The sequence below is a fragment of the Hypanus sabinus genome, chromosome 26 (genome assembly GCF_030144855.1).
Source record: "Hypanus sabinus isolate sHypSab1 chromosome 26, sHypSab1.hap1, whole genome shotgun sequence".
NCBI classification, from domain to species: Eukaryota; Metazoa; Chordata; class Chondrichthyes; order Myliobatiformes; family Dasyatidae; genus Hypanus; species Hypanus sabinus.
Window position 1 is genome coordinate 38,638,870 of NC_082731.1, and position 19,333 is coordinate 38,658,202.

General features: G+C 38.6%; 1 protein-coding gene across 1 annotated transcript in view; it reads left to right on the plus strand.

Annotated features, from left to right (window-relative positions):
* Positions 1 to 19,333, plus strand: part of bckdha (branched chain keto acid dehydrogenase E1 subunit alpha) — a 57,999-nt gene that overhangs the window by 7,252 nt on the left and 31,414 nt on the right. Inside the window, exon 2 of the mRNA XM_059950903.1 lies at positions 18,539 to 18,715. Within this exon, the coding sequence (XP_059806886.1) occupies positions 18,539 to 18,715 (177 nt within the window). The remainder of the gene's footprint in view (positions 1 to 18,538; positions 18,716 to 19,333) is intronic.

The window sequence follows — 19,333 nt, forward strand, 5'->3', positions numbered from 1 at the left end:
TTAAGGCATATCACAGTCACCTTATTGTATATTCTGGAAACTATCCCTCAACAGTGTAATTTTTGGTGCCAGGTGTTTGTGCTCAGTTTTCAGAACAAACCTCAGTATTGAGTATTCAAAGGCTTCTACTATTTGCTATGTGCAGCCATTTTAAATATATAATTCTGCAAAGATACCTGAATATTCAACCAGTTAACGTTAGTAGATAATTATCGCCTTTGAAAGGAGTTCCTTGTTTATTGTTATTGTTGTGCTTAAAAGATATGTCAGGAATGTGAAATTCTCTTGGACTCTCTTCGACTCTCCTGATGATTTGTGATGTGAGTAAGGACATATTTCCCAGTTACAGCTTAATCACAAACAAGAGTAAATCTGCAGATGCTGGAAATTGATTAATTACTTTGTATTAATCAAAGTAATACACACAAAATGCTGGAGGAGCTCAGCAGGCCAGACAGCATCTATGGAAAAGAGTAAACAGTCGACGTTTCAAGTCAAGTCACTTTTATTGTCATTTCGACCATAACTGCTGGTACAGTACATAGTAAAAATGAGATGTTTTTCAGGACCATGGTGTTACATGACACAGTACAAAAACTAGACTGAATTATGTGAAAAACTACACTAGACTACTGGACTGCATAAGGTGCACAAAACAGTGCAGGCATTACGATAAATAATATACAGGACAATAGGGCAAGGTGTCAGTCTAGGCTCTGGGTATTGAAGAGTCTGATAGCTTGGGGAAAGAAACTGTTACATAATCTGGTCGTGAGAGCCCGAATGTTTCAGTGCCTTTTCCCAGACAGCAGGAGGGAGAAGAGTTTGTATGAGGGGTGCATGGGGTCCTTCATAATGCTGTTTGATTTGTGGATGCAGTGTGTAGTGTAAATGTCTGTGATGGCGGGAAGAGAGACCCTGATGATCTTCTCAGCTGACCTCACTATCCACTGCAGGGTCTTGTGATCCAAGATGGTGCAATTTCTGAACCAGGCAGTTATTTCAATACAACACCTGTAGAACGTGATGAGGATGGGGGGTGTGAGATGGATTTTCCTCAGCCTTTGCAGTAAGTAGAGACGCTGCTGGGCTTTCTTTGCTATGGAGCTGGTGCTGAGGGACCAGGTGAGATTCTCTGCCAGGTGAACATCAAGAAATTTGGTGCTCTTAACGATCTCTACTGAGGAGCTGTCGATGTTCAGCAGGGAGCAGGCCGAGACCCTTAACCAGAACTGGGGAAAAAAGAGATTAGAAGTCAGAGTAAGAGGGTGGGGAAGGGAAGGAAGAATTACAAGGTAGTAGGTGATAGGTGAAACTGGGAGAAGGGGAGGGGTAAAGTCATGAGCTGGGAAGTCAATTGGACTGTGTTTCATGTTTGCAAAGATACAAATCTGCTGCATATTTTTTTCCATTTCAAGTATATATTCATTTTTCCTTTACAAAGTTATTGAGTTTGCCCTAATTTCCCTTTCAGAAAGTGGCTTATGGAATTTAATATATCTCAGTGAAAACTCTCCCATCCTCATTTTGATGGAGAACTGTCTCTCTGGAAAACTTAAATCATTCCTAATACTGTTAGATTACTGTGTTTCTGAAGACATGCCATCTCTCTCCTTTCTCCAGTTTGCAAATTTGTTATGTTTGTAACACTTGCCCAACAGGCTGGTATATGTCTAGGGGAAAAGGAGATCCAGCCACACACCAATCCCACCTCCCGTACATGCAGGTGCTGTGAGAATCGAGTTTATGCCTCGTGCCCGCCCACAGTATCAAACCCACAACAAATACCGTTATGAAATACACTTTAAAGAGTTTACTAAAATTAAAAGAGTATTGAGCAATACAATATATATGCAAGGGAAAAAAACAAAAAGGCGCCAACTTATCAAAGTTTGGTCAGTTTAGTGCACATCGTTGGAGCTCAAACCTCGAACCATTCGACCCCTCGTCGCTTTCCTCCGATCTCCACGTCTTCGCACCTAGGACCATGCCCGATGGTCTTCCGAGCAGTGCCGCGCACGTCCACCTTCCTTGATGTCCTCCTCCCGCTCTCCACCAAAAGCCCGCGAAAAACCCCTCCCCCAAGTTCCCAGCCTCACAAGACAAAATAACATTCCCCATTGGTTAACAAATGAATACAATTACCATATCAACAAGTATGAAGCAAAACAACTGCGAGAGAAACACTTATCAAAGGAGCATTCCTACTCTTAACAAACCAGAAAATCCATTTTGAGTAACATACACAGGACATTGTACATGTTTTATTTGGAGACATCTCTTTATTCTAAAAACAAACAGCATTTGGAGTTGTGTACATTCAATTTATCTCTTTAATAGGGTGCATTAGAGAGTTCAAAGTAAATTTTATTATTGAAGTATAATATTATACGTCATCATTTACAACATGAGATTCATTTTTTTGTGGGCATACTCTATAAATCTATAGAATAACAGCCAGTGAAAAACTGCCCAACTCGGGTATTCAACCAGATTGTAGAAGAGAGTAAATTGTACAAATACGAAAAGAAGTACAGTGCCATGCAAAAGTTTGGGCACCCCGATCAAAATTTCTGTTACTGTGAATAGCTAAGCGAGTAAAAGATGACCTGATTTCCAAAAGGCATAAAGTTAAAGATGACATTCTTCTAATATTTTAAGCAAGATTACTCTTTTAATTTCTGTCTTTTACAGTTTCAAAATAACAAAAAAGGGAAAGGGCCCGAAGCAAAAGTTTGGGCACCCTGCATGGTCTTAGTAACACCCCCCCCCCCCCCCCCCATGGCTTGTAAACACTTTCTGCAGCCAGCTAAGAGTCTTTCAATTTTTGTTTGAGGGATTTTCGCCCATTCTTCCTTGCAAAAGGCTTCTAGTTCTGCGAGACGCTTGGGACGTCTTGCTTGTGTACACGTAAATTTGACGGATCAAATAATGGCAGCACAAAAAGATCGTTACTTTTCATTGGTTTATTTCTTCGAGCTCAGCCAGCAAGGGAGCTTGGTCCCGACATCGGGGGAGAAGCGTCTCATCCCTCTGGCGGTTCAGCAAGTTTGCTGTCTGACATCGGAATTGTTACAATTTATAAGGTCAGTGATACAAAAGAACAGTAAGTTTTATAAACATGCCAGACAAGTCAATGGACTGTTGATACGATAGAACAACCAGTTTGATAGGCACTCCAGCCATTTCAATTACAGAAAGGAATGTCCTACCTGGTTTATTGGAGCCAAAACTTAAATTACAAATATAAAAACATCCACCAATTTGTGCTTTAATTAAGAAAAGAATGTCCTCTGTCTAATTTCCATCAGGTACCGCCTTTTGTCGAAACCAAAAGGTGTGAAAAGTCAGGAGACGTGGATCTGTGTGGACTTTAACCCTTACCTTGCTCCAAAGAAGCAGCTGTGAGACATTATTCAAACACTCTGTAGTCACCCACAAAATACACAGACCTAGTCGGTACTTAACCCATTATTTACAGGAATCTGAGAATCCCCCCAATTCCCTTAAACTTTATCACATGCACATGGAAGTCTATCCACAGATTTTCGATGATGTTTAGGTCGGGAACTGTGAGGGCCATGGCAAAACCTTCAGCTTGCGCCTCTTGAGGTATTCCATTGTGGATTTTGAGGAGTGTTTAGGATCATTATCTTGTTGTAGAAGCAATCCTCTTTTCATCTTCAGCTTTTTTTAAACAGACTGTGTGATGCTTGCTTCCAGAATTTGCTGGTATTTAATTGAATTCATTCTTCCCTCTACCAGAGAGATGTTCTCCATGCCACTGGCTGCAACAGAAGCCCAAAGCATGATCGATCCACCCCCCCCCCCCCATGCTTACAGCTGGAGAGGTGTTCTTTTCCTGAAATTCTGCACCCTTTTTTCTTCAAGCATACCTTTGCTTATTGTGGCTAAAAAGTTATATTTTAACTTCATCAGTCCACAGGACTTGTTTCCAAAATGCATCAGGCTTGTTTAGATGTTCCTTTGCAAACTTCTGACGCTGAATTTTGTGGTGAGGACACAGGAAAGATTTTCTTCTGATGACTTTTCCATGAAAGTCATATTTGTGCAGGTGTCGCTGCACAGAAGAACTGCACCACCACTCCAGAGTCTGCTAACTCTTCCTGAAGGTCTTTTGCAGTCAAACGGGGGTTTTTATTTACCTTTCTAGCAATCCTACGAGCAGTTCTCTCGGAAAGTTTTCTTGATCTTCCAGACCTCAACTTGACCTCCACCGTTCCTGTTAAGTGTCATTTCATTCTTTTTTTAAATTTATTTTTTAATTGATTTTTTTATGCATTTCTACAACACTACAACAAAAAAACCAAGCCCAAAATAAGAGGTTAATACAGTGCAAGATAACCACACAATAATATGATTCAAAATAGTGATAAAAAAGCACCCAAACTAAAGACGTGTAAAGTTAGTACCCACTCCCTCCGCAAGAAAAAAAAACTCCAGACCAACCACAGCAAAATGTAGGAAATGTAAATCAGAACATTCAAACCCCCAAAACTGTACATGAAAATAAGAACAAAAGATAATAATGATAATAATGCCTACTACCAAGAAAAAAGTTGAATGTAAGGGACTGGAAAAAAAAAACTTAGTCTAAGGAAAAGTTATGAAAATATTCAAGAAAAGGTACCCACACCTTATGAAACTTTATGTCCGAATTAAGAAGCGAGTAGTGAATTTTTTTCAAGGTCTAAACCGGACACAATATCATTAAGTCATTGAGCATGAGTGGGTGGGGCAACATCTCTCCACCTAAGAAGAATTAACTGTCCAGCCAGAAGAGAAGCAAAGGATAATGTTCGACATTTAGTTGGACTCAAATGTACATCTGTCTCAGCCGAGGAACCAAAAAGAGCAATCAGAGGATTAGGTTCTAGGTGGCAATTCAGAATATGGGATAAGGTTAGGAAAACATCTCTGCAGAATTTCTCTAGACTAGGGCAGGTCCAGTACATATGAATAAGAGAAGCCTCACCACTTTTGCACTTGTCACAAACAGAACTTATGTTAGAGTAAAATCGGGACAATTTAGATTTGGGCATGTGAGCCCGATGTACAATCTTAAACTGTAAAAGACAGTGGCGAGCACAAAGAGAAGTTGAGTTAACTGACTTGAGAATTGAGTCCCAGACCACATCAGATAAGGAAATATTTAAGTCGTGCTCCCAGGCCATTTTAATTTTAATCAAATTTATCATGAATACAAGATATTAAGCCCTTACCCAGTGGATTAATAGAAAGAAACAAGTCCACAGCGTTTTTCCTCGGGCATCTCAGGAGAGTTGGGTAGTAAAGGATTAATGAAGTTCTGATTTGGAGATACCTAAAGAAATGGGCATTAGGTAGATTAAACTTAGCAGAGAGTTGTTGAAAAGATGCGAAACGATTATCAAAGAAAAGATCTTCAAAATGCCTAATGCCCTTTCTGTACCAATCATAAAATGTTGAATCGTGCATAGAAGGTAAAAAAAAGATGATTATGTAAAATAGGACTAGAAAGGGTAAAACCATGGAAACGATTGAATTTCCTAAACTGGACCTATATTTGCAGAGTATGTCTGACACGAGGGTTAACAATTAGTCTAGGCAAACTACAAGGGAGTGTAGGCCCACAAAGTGCAGAAATAGAGAGATCTTTAGAAGAGTTCAGCTCCATTGCTACCCATTTAGGGCATTCAGGCTGGATATGATAAAAAGGACCAGAAGATAAGACAATGAATATTAGCTGCCCAATAGTATAGATGAAAATTAGGTAAAGCTATGCCACCTTTTTTTAGATTTTTGAAGATAAGCTTTATTAAGTCTAGAGCGCTTAACCTTCCATAGATAGGATAAAATAATAGAGTCTAAGGAATCAAAGAAGGTTTTAGGAATAAAAATGGAATAGATTGAAATAAATATAAAAATTTTGGGAGGATATACATTTTAGTAACATTAACACGACCTACCAAAGGCATAGATACAGGTGACCATTGTGACAAACTCTGTTTTGTAGAGTTCAAAAGATTGGCAAAATTTTCACGAAAAAGATCCTTAAAATTTCTTGTGACTGTAATACCAAGATAAATCAATTGCTTATCAACTACTTTAAAAGGGGAGGTCGTGAACTGCTAATGCTTGTGCTTCTTTATTAATTGGAAAAGGTTCACTCTTATGTAGGTTAAGTTTATAGCCAGAAACCTATCTAAATTGATCAAGAAGTGAAAACATTGGGGGTAAGGATGTGGATGGATTTGAAAGAAAAAGTAATAAATTGTCAGTGTAAAGAAAAACTTTATGCTTAACAACCCCCCCCCCCCCCTCCAGATTCAGTTCAGGACAGCTTTGGAATGCAACCCTCTACAGCCAAATCAAAAAGGAAGGGGCTTAAGGGGCATCCTTGATGGGTGCCACGTTTAAGGCTAAACAACTGGGATTGCTGGGAGTTGGTCAGAACAGAGGCGGTAGGACAAAAATATACCAATTTAATCCAAGAGATAAATCTTTCTAAAACTGCAAAAAGGTAATTCTACTCTATATAGTCGAACGCTTTCTCCGCATCGAGAGAAATAACGCATTCAGGAGTTTCAATTGAAGGTGAGTATAAGATATTGAATAAACGCCGTATATTAAAAAAAGGGAAGACGATTTTTAATAAAACCGGCTTGATCATCAGAAATAGAGGGTATAACATTTTCCAATCTATGGGCCAGGACTTTGGCCAAAATCTTGACGTCAACATTTAGCAAAGAAATCGGCCTGGAAGAGGAGCACTCTGTTGGGTCTTTGCCTTTTTTTGGTAGAAGAATAATACATGCCTCATTAAATGAAGGCGGCAATTTGCCATGATTAAACAAATCAGATAATACTGAGAGTAACTGAGAAGAAAGTAGTGAGGAGAATGATTTATAAAATTCTACAGGAAACCCATCAGGTCCGGGAGATTTACCTGATGACAGTGCAGAAATAGCAAAAGATACTTCTTATAGTGATAAAGGCTCATTAAGCTTTGCTTTAAAATCAGATGAAAGCGAAGGGATATTCAAAATATTTTAAAAAAGTCAACAGAAATATTATCATTTAGCCGAGAATAAAAGTTCTTAAATATGTCATTAATTTCAGAATGATTCGATGTAATATCCCCATTCTCCTTCTGAATCTTTGTAATATGTTGCTTAACTTTAGAATGTCTCAACTGATTAACTAGAAACTTGCCAGATTTGTCACCATGAATATAAAAGTGACTCTTACTTTCAAGAAGTTGACATTCGACTGGTTGGGTAGAGAGAAGGTCAAATTTAGTTTGGGTTCTACAGGCTTTTTGTACAATTCGGGGTTTTTAGTCTGGGCGTATAGTTGATCTAATAATTTAATCTGATTAATCAAATCGTATCGCTCTAAACAGGACTTTCTATTAAGATTTGTTGTATATGAAATTACTTGACCCCTCAAATATGCTTTCATAGCATCCCAGACAATCTGGGATGAAATTTCAGATGTATTTGTGTTTAGGAAAAAAGTTATCTGATCCTTAATAAATTTTACAAAAATCATCAGTCAGTAACAAAGTCGAGTTAAAACGCCAATGTTTATTCCTCTGAGGGAGACCGGGAAGATTTAGAGACAAAGTGACTGGAGCATGATCGGAAATCAATATACTCTGATTGTACTCAATATACTCTTGTTCACAAGAGTGAACAAATGAAATAAGTTGATTATCAATTAAAAAATAATCAATTCTAGTAAAAGTATGGTGAGCATGTGGAAAAAAAAAGTCTCTCTCAGTAGGTTGAAGAAAACACCATATATCGGAGATACCGTAGTTGGAAAGAAAATAATAAATAGCTAAAACAGATTTAGTAGGTAATCTAGGAACAGAGGACGATCGATCCAAAGCAGGATCTAACCAGCAATTAAAGTCACCACCCAGTATAAGAGAGTATAAATTCAGGTCTGGTAATGAAGGAAAAAAGCGTTCAAAAAAGTTAACATCATCGGAATTAGGAGCATACAAGTTAGCTAGTACCACCTTAGTGTTATATAATTTGCCAGGAACTATAAAAAATGGCCATTTGTATCAGATATCTTACTATGGAGTTCAAAAGGAACATTTAAATTAATAAGAATAGAAACCTCTCCCCACCCAGCTTTGGCTGGGAAGGATGAATAAAAATGCTAACCCACCCATCTTGACATAAGATGGGAATTGTAGAAACTACGAATATGAGTTTCTTGGAGGAAGGCAATGTCAGCTTTAAGTTGCTTAATATGGGAGAAGACCTTACTTCTTTTAACAGGATGATTCAATCCCTTTACATTCCAGCTCACAAATTTCAATGGACTAACCATTATCAATTGTTAAAACATAAAAAGTAATAGGCATATATAAGGTCAGACATTGAAATAACAGTTTGGGAGCAAGAATATAAACATAAATCAGTAAGATCAGGACACAGACAAGTCCTGAATAACAAGGAAAAACAATAAAAACATTAGATAGTGTTGGTACTGGAGAACCCACCCCACCCTTGTAACCCAAAACTAGATGGCTACCTAAAAAAGCAGGTAGCTCTACAAGAAAAAAGACACCCCAAAAACCAACTTCTAGTTCCGTGCATTGACATAAGCTCCGTTTAAATAATATAGCAAAAACTAGCTAACTTATGCACTACAAATCAGAATTGCAAACAGAAACAATATCATCGGAGAAAATATATGAATATGAAATAATAATGGAAAAATAATCTACCCGTGAGAAACTACGAAAAAGTGAAAAAAGGGGTAAATTTAACAAATCCAATAAATTGGCAGGGTGACCTTCAGTTAAAACTTTAAGCCTCTTGAATAAACTGAGACCAATTATGGTTCTCAAAGTTATTCAAAAGTAAACAAAGTTACACAGATTAAATCTGAGTACATAGGAAAGCTTTTTAATTGACCAATTAAGAAAATCACACCAAGTCCAAAAAGAAACCGACTGAAACCATTTATGATTCTCAGTAGTTAAAGATATTTAAAGGTACTCAAATAAGTTCTGAGTCCGCAAAAAGGCTTTTATTTTAGTCAGTACTTATCAGTCATTTTAGAAAGTCAAACCGGTCCAAAGAAGTCGAAATGGCTGGGGGACTGTCAATAAACTTCTCAGTCTCCTTGACCGACTTAAACCATTTATAGTCCACCATAGTAAGAGTAATTCGAAGATTGGCAGGATTATGGAGGGAAGGTTTGAATCCATGATTAAAGAGCTCTTCCGTAACGCCTTTGAACTCGGCATGCGTCTTCAAAACCTGGGGGGCAAAGTCTTCAATGATATGAATGGTATTGTCTTGGTAAGTCAAGGTACGTCACTGGCGTGCCTCCATGATCAGAAGATTTTTCACCTGATAGCGATGAAAACGCAGGATAATTGGGTGTGCTCTGGAACCCAAAACAGCTGGAGGAATAAATATTCTATGGGCTCTTTCTAACTCAGGTGGAGTCGGAAGAATTTCTTTCCCGAAGATCTCACATAGGAAAGAAGAGAAAAATTCAATGGGAGAGTCCGTTTCAGTGGCCTCTGGCAAACCAAGAATTCGTAAATTTTTACAGCTGCTCCAATTTTCGAGATCCGCCATTTTGGAATTAAGTTTGCTGTTTTGCTCTGTTAAGTTGGAGCACAGAGTTTCCAGCTGCTGAACGTGGGGCTTTAAATCTTCGGAAGTTAGGTCGATGCGAGATAATTGTTCGGCTTGGTCATCCACTCTGGCGTTAATCTGACCCAGTTTTGACTCCAGCTGACTGATAGAAGCCCAAAATTCAGTCTTGATATCAATTATAATGTCCTGTCGATTCTGTTCCAGAATAGAGAGAATATCGGCAGACAAAGACGTGGAAGCTTTTTTCCCAGATCTAGGAACCTTTGTAGTCATTGTGAAATAGATGTATTTGCAGGCAGATAAGAAAGACAAATAAATTAACAAACTGGAATAAGAAAAGAGGTACATAGTGCGAAGGTCAGAAATATAATGGAACAAAAGTTTGAAGTGACTATACAATCACCATCTTACCGGAAGTCTCCCCATTTCTTAATTACATTGTGAACTGAGGAAACAGCTACCTGAAAACGCTTTGCTATCTTCTTATGGCCTTCTCCTGCTTTGTGGGTATCATTTATTTTAATTTTTAGAGTGCTAGGCAGCTGCTTAGAGGAGCCCATGGCTGCTGATTGTTAGGACAAGGTTTGAGGAGTCAGGGTATTTATAAAGCTTTGAGATTTGCATCACCTGGCCTTTCCTAATGATGTCTGTGAACAAATCATAGCCCTAACAAGCTAATTAAGGTCTGAGACCTTGGTAAAAGTTATCTGAGAGCTCAAATCTCTTCGGAGTGCCCAAACTTTTGCATGGTGCTCTTTTCCTTTTTTTCACTCGAAAATTATACAAAACAAAAATAATACACTAATCTTGCTTAAAATGTTGAAAAGAATGTCTCATCTTTATAACTTTTGGAGATCAGTTCAACTTCTACTCACTTAACTATTCACAGTAACAGAAATTTTGATGTGGAGGGTTCCGGTGATGTCGTCGTCGAGAATGGCAGCTTAAGTCACTAGCTCCTCCGGAAAAACGAGTATTAAGCCCCTTTAACCCATCAAATATTGTATTTTTTGAAAAATATTTGAACTGAAAAGAGGGGCAAGAATGGGGAAAAGGAGTGGAAATAAAAAAAGCGACACTGCGGAGCCTGCGGCTGAGAGGAGTGCAGCAAGCGGCTCTCCTACACGACCGCGTGCTAGCGAGGTGGACGCTGGGCCTCGTTCAGGGGAAGCGGCAAATATGATCGAAATTCTGAAAGAGATAAGGGAGTTTAAGAAAGATATTAAGCAGCAGCTACATGATATTAAGTCAGAGCTCGCCAACATCAATCAAAAAACAGCGGTGGCAGAGACTCGAATTAAGAAGGTGGAAGATCGCGTTCAAAACATGGAACGGATACTGAGTAAGACAATAAAAATAGTAAATCACCAAGAAGGTAAACTGCTTGACCTGAAGGGAAGATCACGGTGGAATAATATCAGAATCTACAACGTTCCCGAAGGAATGGACGGTCCGACTATGACAGAGTTTGTCAGAAAGTTGCTGTGGGACGTGCTGGAGCTTCCCTCAACCATGGAGCTGGAAATCCAGAGAACGCATTACGCGTTAGTCCCAAAGTCTACCCAAGATAAGCCATGCTCAATAATAATGAAATTCCTTTGGTACAGTACTAAGGCAGAGATTCTACGAAGGGCCTGGGGTAGGAAGAGGGTGTTTTTAGGTGATAAATTAATATATTTCGACCAAGATTACCCCCCCCCCCCCGGTGGTCCTGCAGAACCGTAAAAAATACTCTGAAGTAAAGCGAGTACTAAAGCAAAAAAGGATTGGATTTCAAACTCCATACCCTGCTAAACTTCGAGTGTTTTATGACGATAGGACGTGGTTGTACCAGAGAGTGGAAGAGGTGACTACATACATGAAGGCCACAGGGTTGCCCGTTAGCGTGATCAAACCGAGGGAAAGCCTGGCAGAGGAATTATCCCGCTCCGCTTGGGAAATAATATGGGAATTGAGACGGGAGGAGACCAAGAGAAGTGTATCAGGAAGAGACCGGGAGTGTCCCAAAGACAATCCTCACCCCCTTCAGAAGAGCCATAAGGTTTGGCTTACTTTAAAGATGTTGAGAAGCTAAACAGAAGCAAAAATAGACGATGATATACCTATCTCGAGAAATACTTATTATAATGTGGATTTTATATTACTTAGTTGTTATGCTTTATTTGCTCACTTACTCCTTTTTCCCCACCAAAATGAGTATATATATGTGTACGAATGTAATATATGTGTGTGTGTGTGTGTGTGTGTGTATATATATATAGATATAGAAGTACACAGGGAAATCTTTTCTGTGTAATGGATTTGTTCACTGACTTTTATGAATACTGCAATGGGGGCACTCAACTCACAAGTAGGAGGGATTATACCCCACAGCTAGATATTTCCTCTAGCTCAGCGCAGGGTCATCTACTAGAGACCTTAGCCTTGGAATCACACGTTCGTTGCCATTTTTGTTATTATTTGCGTTTCTTGGTTCTTATTTATTCAGGGAGTAGATCAGTTAGGTTTTATTCTGCTAATTTCAATGATACGTTAACAGATAAATACAGATGGCTAAGGACAAGGTAAAATTCATTTCTTTAAATGTCAATGGGCTATTAAATCCAATCAAACGTAATAGAATTTTATCCAAAATGAAAAAAGAACAAGCCCATGTAGTATATTTACAGGAATTATTTACAGGAAACTCATTTAAGTGATAATGAGCATAGAAAACTAAAGAGAATGGGCTTCACTAATTTGTTTATCTCGTCATATAAATCAGGACATAGGAGAGAAGTGGCTATTCTTATCTCAAGTTAGCTAAATTTTGAAAAAGTATTCAAAATGGGAGATAAAGAGGGCAGATATATTCTGGTAAGGGGGAATATAGACGGAAATTTAGTTACTCTATTGAATATATACGCACCCCCGGGAAGTGATATTGGTTTCTTTCAGAAAATTACCGATATTATGGTAGCGGAAACAGAAGGTCTTTTGATATGTGGGGGAGACTTAAATTTACAATTACAACCAAACAGACTCTTCCAATAGAAAAACTTATGAAACAAAATCCTTACATAAGAAAGTTAATACACTTTTCGAGGATGTTGGTTTAATTGGTATATGGAGGGATCTTTTCCCCAACAGAATGGATTACACTCATTATTCTGCTCCCCATTCTCTATGTACAAGAATAGACTATTTCATAACATCTGGAAAAGACAAAGACAAAATAAACACCTGTGGAATTGGGACAATAATTGTAAGTGACCACACACCTATATATTTATCTGTTGATTTTGACCTACAACCAAAGAATACTATTTGGAAACTAAATTCAAGTCTACTCAATGATCTGTACTTTAAGGAACAAATTAAACAAGAAATTGGTCTCTACTTAGAATTTAATGATAATGGAGAGGTTTCACATCCCATTTTATGGGATACTCTGAAGGCTGTCTTAGAGGGAAAATTATAGCGATATCTTCATACAAGGAATAAAACATTAGAGGAATTACAAAATAGGCTGAAGGAACTAGAGAAAAAACAAATTGAATTTGACACAGGATACATCAGGGGAAATTAAAAGAATTAGGAATGAAATTAATTGTTTGGCTACGCAAGAATTCAGGAAAAATTTAATGTTTCTGAAACAGACGTTATGAAAGTGGATCAAAATCTATGAAAGTACTGGCGTGGAAACTGGAAAAAAAAAGCAGAAAATACAATTCATAGAATTAGGGACCCAATGATAAAAAAATAAGCTGAGTGAAATTCAAGAAGCTTTTGAAGGTTTTACAAAGCTCTATATTCCAAAGTTCCAGGGGGAAGCATAACCCAAATTGACAACTTCTTGAATTCTCTAGAGTTGCCCACTTTAAGTGAAGAACAAAATAGAATGATGGCTGCTGACATAACTGAAGTTGAATTAAAAGCTGCAATTAGTGGGATTAAATTAAGCAAGTCACCAGGATCAGATGGGAATATGGCAGAGTGGTACAAAGAATTTAAAAATGAATTAATTACTGTTTTACTCCCCACACTGAACTGGGCTCTAAAAAAATCACATGCCACCCAGTTGGAAGGAAGCGATAATCTCAGCTATACCGAAAGAAGGCGAGGATAAAATGGAATGCGGGTCATTTAGACCAATATCCGTTCTTAATGTAGATTATAGATTATTTACCTCCATCATGGCCAAACGATTAGAGGAGTTTCTTCCCATTCTGATACATAACGATCAGACAGGTTTTATACGACAACGCCAGACACAAGACAATATACGAAGGAGACTTCACATTTTGGATCATGTACAAAAAAATAAAATCAAAACAATAGTGATAAGCGTGGACGCTGAAAAGGCATTTGATTTGGTTAATTGGAATTTTCTTTACAGAGTTTTACATAGATTTGGTTTCCAAGACAATTATTAAAACTATACAGACACTATATGACAATCCTACTGCTAGGATTAAAATCAATGGATATTTATTAAATAGTCTTACTCTAGAAAGGGGCATGAGACAGGGTTGTGCATGGTCACCACTTCTCTTCGCGTTATATCTGGAACCATTAGCTCAATACATCAGACAAAATGAAGATATCAGGGGAATTACTATTAAAGGGACAGAGCATAAATTGGCTTGTTACGCGGATGACATTTTGGTCTATCTAGGGCGGGGGTCGGCAACCCGCGGCTCCAGAGCCACATGTGGCTCTTTTACGTCTGTGCTGCGGCTCCCTGTTGCTTTGGGAAATAATTGGTCAGTATTTAATTAAAATGTATTTTATGTTAGTTTTTGAAATGTAATTCTAAATTTGAAGATTATGGTGATCTTGTACAATCTAATTAAGACGTTGTGGTGACCCATTTCCTGACACATCCGAACCGGCTCACAATTAGCCAGCGTTCAGGCTAAGGGAGATAGCCTACAGGGGTTTGTGAGTACGTGTCTTTTGCAGCATCCGCGCCCATGGGGGGCGGGTTGAGGGAGGCTTAAAAGCAAGGCTGTTTAGTTCGAATAAAGCTATCTTTGACTGCAGTTTACTGACTGCGTGTAGCACACCGCTACAACGTGTTTTTATCGCTGGCTGTCCAGAGGGAAGGTGCTGAAACGCTTTGTCGCGTGTCTGAAAGAAGTGAAAACTTTCCTGGGCAGCAAAGGGCCCACCTTTCCTGAGCTGGAACAGCCAGAGTGGTTGGAAAAGCTACACTTCATGGTAGACATGACAGCGCACCTGAACACGCTGAACACAGCTCTTCAGGGGTAAGGACGTACAGCCCTGCACATGTTGGAGGATGTTTTGGCATTCGAGCGCAAGTTGACAGTGCTTGCCAGAGATTTACAGAAAGGCACATTGTCTCACTTCCCCATTTGAGAGAGTTCAAACAAGGTCACGACATGATAAATTCGGAGTATTTACATTCTGCAATCATCGCAATGCAAACATCGTTTGGGAAACGCTTCTGTGAGTTCAGAGAGGAAAAAAACACATTATCCTTCCCGGTCACTCCCCTAAGCATCGATCCATCCCTACTGAATACGACTGCATTGTCAGGTGTGAGTCAACCTGACCAAGTATGATAAATATTTTAATTGCCTATTATTTTACGTATATTCATATGTTTTCATTGTTCAGTGAAATAGTCCTTTTATTTTTCAGGTTGACAGCTGGCTGACGTTATTTTTGGTTTGCTGCTGGCGGCAAATTTAAGTTTGGCGTTTTTCATAAATACAAGAAGGACTCAAATAGACGTTGAGTATTTTACTTAAAAGTAACCTTCAACCCAACGTCTTTTTTTCGGAGTTCAAAATGTTTTTGTTGCATGCAGAAATGTAATTTTGTTTTCTCTGCAGGAGTTCATCAATTTCATAAATGCAACACATTATAGTTTGTTTATACATAGCATAAAGGCAAAACAAAACGTTGCATGCAGTGTTATTTCATTTTAAATGTCAAACGGGTTTTGCGGCTCCCAGTGTTTTCTTTTCTGTGGGAAACGGGTCCAAGTGGCTCTTTCAGTGGTAAAGGTTGCTGACCCCTGATCTAGGGCAACCAACATACTCTTTACCTAAGTTGATGCAATCCTTTGAACAATATGGTCAATTATCAGGATACAAGATCAACGTAGATAAAACCCAATTACTTTCATATTACTATAGCCCACCAAGAGAAATTGAAAGTAGATATCCCTGGGCATGGCACACAGAGTCTTTCAAATATTTGGGCATCATTATGCCAAAAGATTTGGCGAAATTATCAGAATGTAATTATAAGCCTTTATATAACAAAATTAAGGAAGATATGGCAAGATGGAACCTGATTCCTTTTTTCAGTCTCATTTCAAGGCTTGAGTCCATAAAAATGAATATACTGCCCAGACTGTTATATCTCTTTCAAACCCTACCAATAGAGATTAATCAAAATCAATTCCATGAATGGAACAAGATGTTATCGAGGTATATTTGGCAGGGTAAAAGGCCTAGAGTTCATCTCAAAATTTTGCAATTTGCAAAGGAAAAGGGGGTATGGGGCCTACCCTCTCTTAGAGATTATTATTTTGCAGCACAGTGGAGAGCTGTGATATGTTGGTGCAACCCATCATATGACACTCAATGGAAAAACACTGAGGAACGGGTATTTCCCATCCCCATACAAGCAATTTTGGCTGATGACAACCTGCAAAAGTACATAAGTACTATTGATAACCTATGGGTGAAATTGACTCTTAAAATATGGAAAACTACTATAAAAGAATATAATCTAGAAGGAGATATTGTAATTTTTAAATGGTGTGCATATGACTTGGATTTTACACCAAATAAATTGGATGCTAGATTTAAGGACTGGACAGCTAAAGGAATAACAGTTCTTTGCAACATAGTGAAAGAAGGACCACTGTTCAGTTTTGAAATGCTGAAAGAGAAACACTTATTAGAAAAAAAAGATTTTTATCGGTATTTACAGATGCGACAATATGTTAATAAGACGCTTAAAAATGTAACCAAGGCAAGTACATGCTTGATAGAGCTATTTAGAAAAGCATATAATTCAGATAACAGTAGTAGAATCATTTCAAGCATGTATAAGCGGTTGTCAAATCTTAAAACACATTCAACTTCATACGTTAAAACAAAATGGGAGAAGGAAGGAGGGATAATTATATTTGCGGAAGAATGGATGATAATATGGAGGTATCAATGGAAGTGTACCAGTTCACAGAAATGGAGGGGGTTTGGATGGAAGAACTTGATAAGATATTTTCTTACACCCTCTCAGAAATCCCACTATGATAGTAACCTCCCTGTTTCTGGAGAAATTGTGGAAATCAAAATGCAAATCATTATCATATTTTTTGGGACTGCCCTGTTATCAAAAACTATTGGAGGGGGATACACAATGCCCTACAAGACATCTTTAAATGTGAATACCCTTAGAGAGTAAGACCATATATTTTGGATATATACCTCAAGAATGGTTGAAAAGAGATAAATAATGAATATATTGTTGGTGGCTGGTAAAAACTTTAAATGCATGGATGGAAATTCCAATGGACATTTACAAAATGGAGAGGATAACAGCATCTGTTAATCATAAACTGGAACAATGTGATTCATACTGGGAAAAATGGTTTAACTACATATTGCCTCATAGGCCTGATTTTATTCCCACAAATCAATGAATATGTTGTTTAAAAAAAAAAGATCACTCCCTACTTGTACATAGTTTATTCCTTTTGCTTGTTTTTTTCTTTCCACTCTTTTCTATAAGTGTATACCTCAGATAAATACTTTGTGGAGATTTGTGATATATATGATTATATGATAGATAGGTACAATGTCTGAAATACATCTTATGGAAATGTTTGATGATGAACTTCTATATAAAAAAAAATGACAAAAAAAAAAGAAATTTTGACGTGGGGTGCCCAAACATTTGCATGCCACTGTAATAATAAATAAGCAGTAACTATCCAGAACATGAGATGAAGAGTCCTTGAAAGTGAGTTTATTGGTTGTGGGAACATTTTAATGATGGGGCAAATGAAGTTGAGTTGTTACCCCTTTGCTTTGAGGGGTAATAACTGTTCCTGAACCCCTACTGGTGTAAGTTCTGTGGCTCCTTTACCTTCTTCCTGATGGCAGCAACGAGAAGAGAGCATGTCCTGTGTTGTCGGAGTCCCTGATGATTGATGCTGTTTTCCTGCGACAGCATTTCATCTAGATGTGCTCAGTGGTTGGGAAGGCTTTTCCCGTGATTGACTTGAACGTATCCACTACTTTTTGCAGAATATACTGTTCAAGAGCATTGGTGTTTCCACAGCAGGCTGTGATGCAGCCAGTCAATCAATATACTCTCCACTACACACCTGTAGAATGTTGTCCAAGTTTTAGTTGTTGTGCTGAAACTCCGCGGACTCCTAGAAGCAGTTCAGAGAAGGCTTACTAGTTTTATGTTTGGGATTTTTTTATAAGGATAGGCTTGTACCTACTGACGTTTAGAAGAGTGATAGGGACTTGACTGAAACATATGAGATCTTGTGTGGTCTTGACAAGCTGGATATAGGAGAATGTTTCCTTTTGTAGGGGAATCTGGAACCAGGAGTCACTATTTAAAAATAAAGGTAATATATTTAAGACTGCGAAGAGGTGAAATTATTCTTTTGAGGGTGTGAGTCTTTGGAATTCTTTCTCAAAGAGCCACGAAAGAAGAATCTGAGTTTATTTTAAGACGGAGATAGATGGATTCTTGTCAAGCAAGGAGGTGAAAGGATTTTGGGGTAGACGTTCAGAATTGATGTATGATGATCTTATTGAGTGGTGGAATAGGTTTGTTGGATTGAAGTCCTGCTTGTTAGTAGGTATGTTGCATATATTTTCTTTATTACAGCACCTGACAGTTTCCTGTTTTCTCTCCAGCATGCACTTTGCCAGCAGCAGTTCACATCCCTGGATGAGAAGCCCCAGTTCCCAGGGGCCTCTGCAGATTTTGTGGACAGGCTGGAGTTTATTCAGCCCAACGTGATATCCGGCATTCCCATCTATCGGGTCATGGACCGGCAGGGACAGATCGTGAACCCAGACGAAGACCCCAAGGTTAGTTGTGCGCTGTCTCCACAAACAGGACTGTAACCTGACCCAGTGACTAGATCCTCACTGTGACTGTGGAAAGAGTAATCTGAGATGAGTGAAAGCAGTGGCAGCATGTTATACACGTGCACATGTACGTCGTCTCTCGTACTCTTCCAGTGCAGGATATGACTGTTCCATTGACCATACTTGGTGATGGGTGGTTTGCCACAAAACTAGGGTGGGGATTGAATTGACGTAGGAAATGATTGGGAAGAGAATTCAAATGGGAACTTGGATGGGGGAGGAGAATGAGAGGACTGTTGTTATGGAAAGATTATTTTATTTCTCCATTCCATATGCAGGAAATCAAGACTGTAGGAGCAGGAATAGGGCACCTGGTCCTTTAAGCCTGTCCCACCATTTGGTGTTATCATATTGAATCTGTTCCAGGTCTCAACTTCTCTTCTGCACCCAATCTTTTAAAAAATGAGCAACACACACGAAGTGCAAACGTGAGGAAATCTGCAGATGCTGGAAATTCAAGCAACAACACACACAAAATAACACACACAAAATGCTGGTGGAACGCAGCAGGCCAGGCAGCATCTATAGGAGAAGCACTGTTGACGTTTCGGGCCGAGA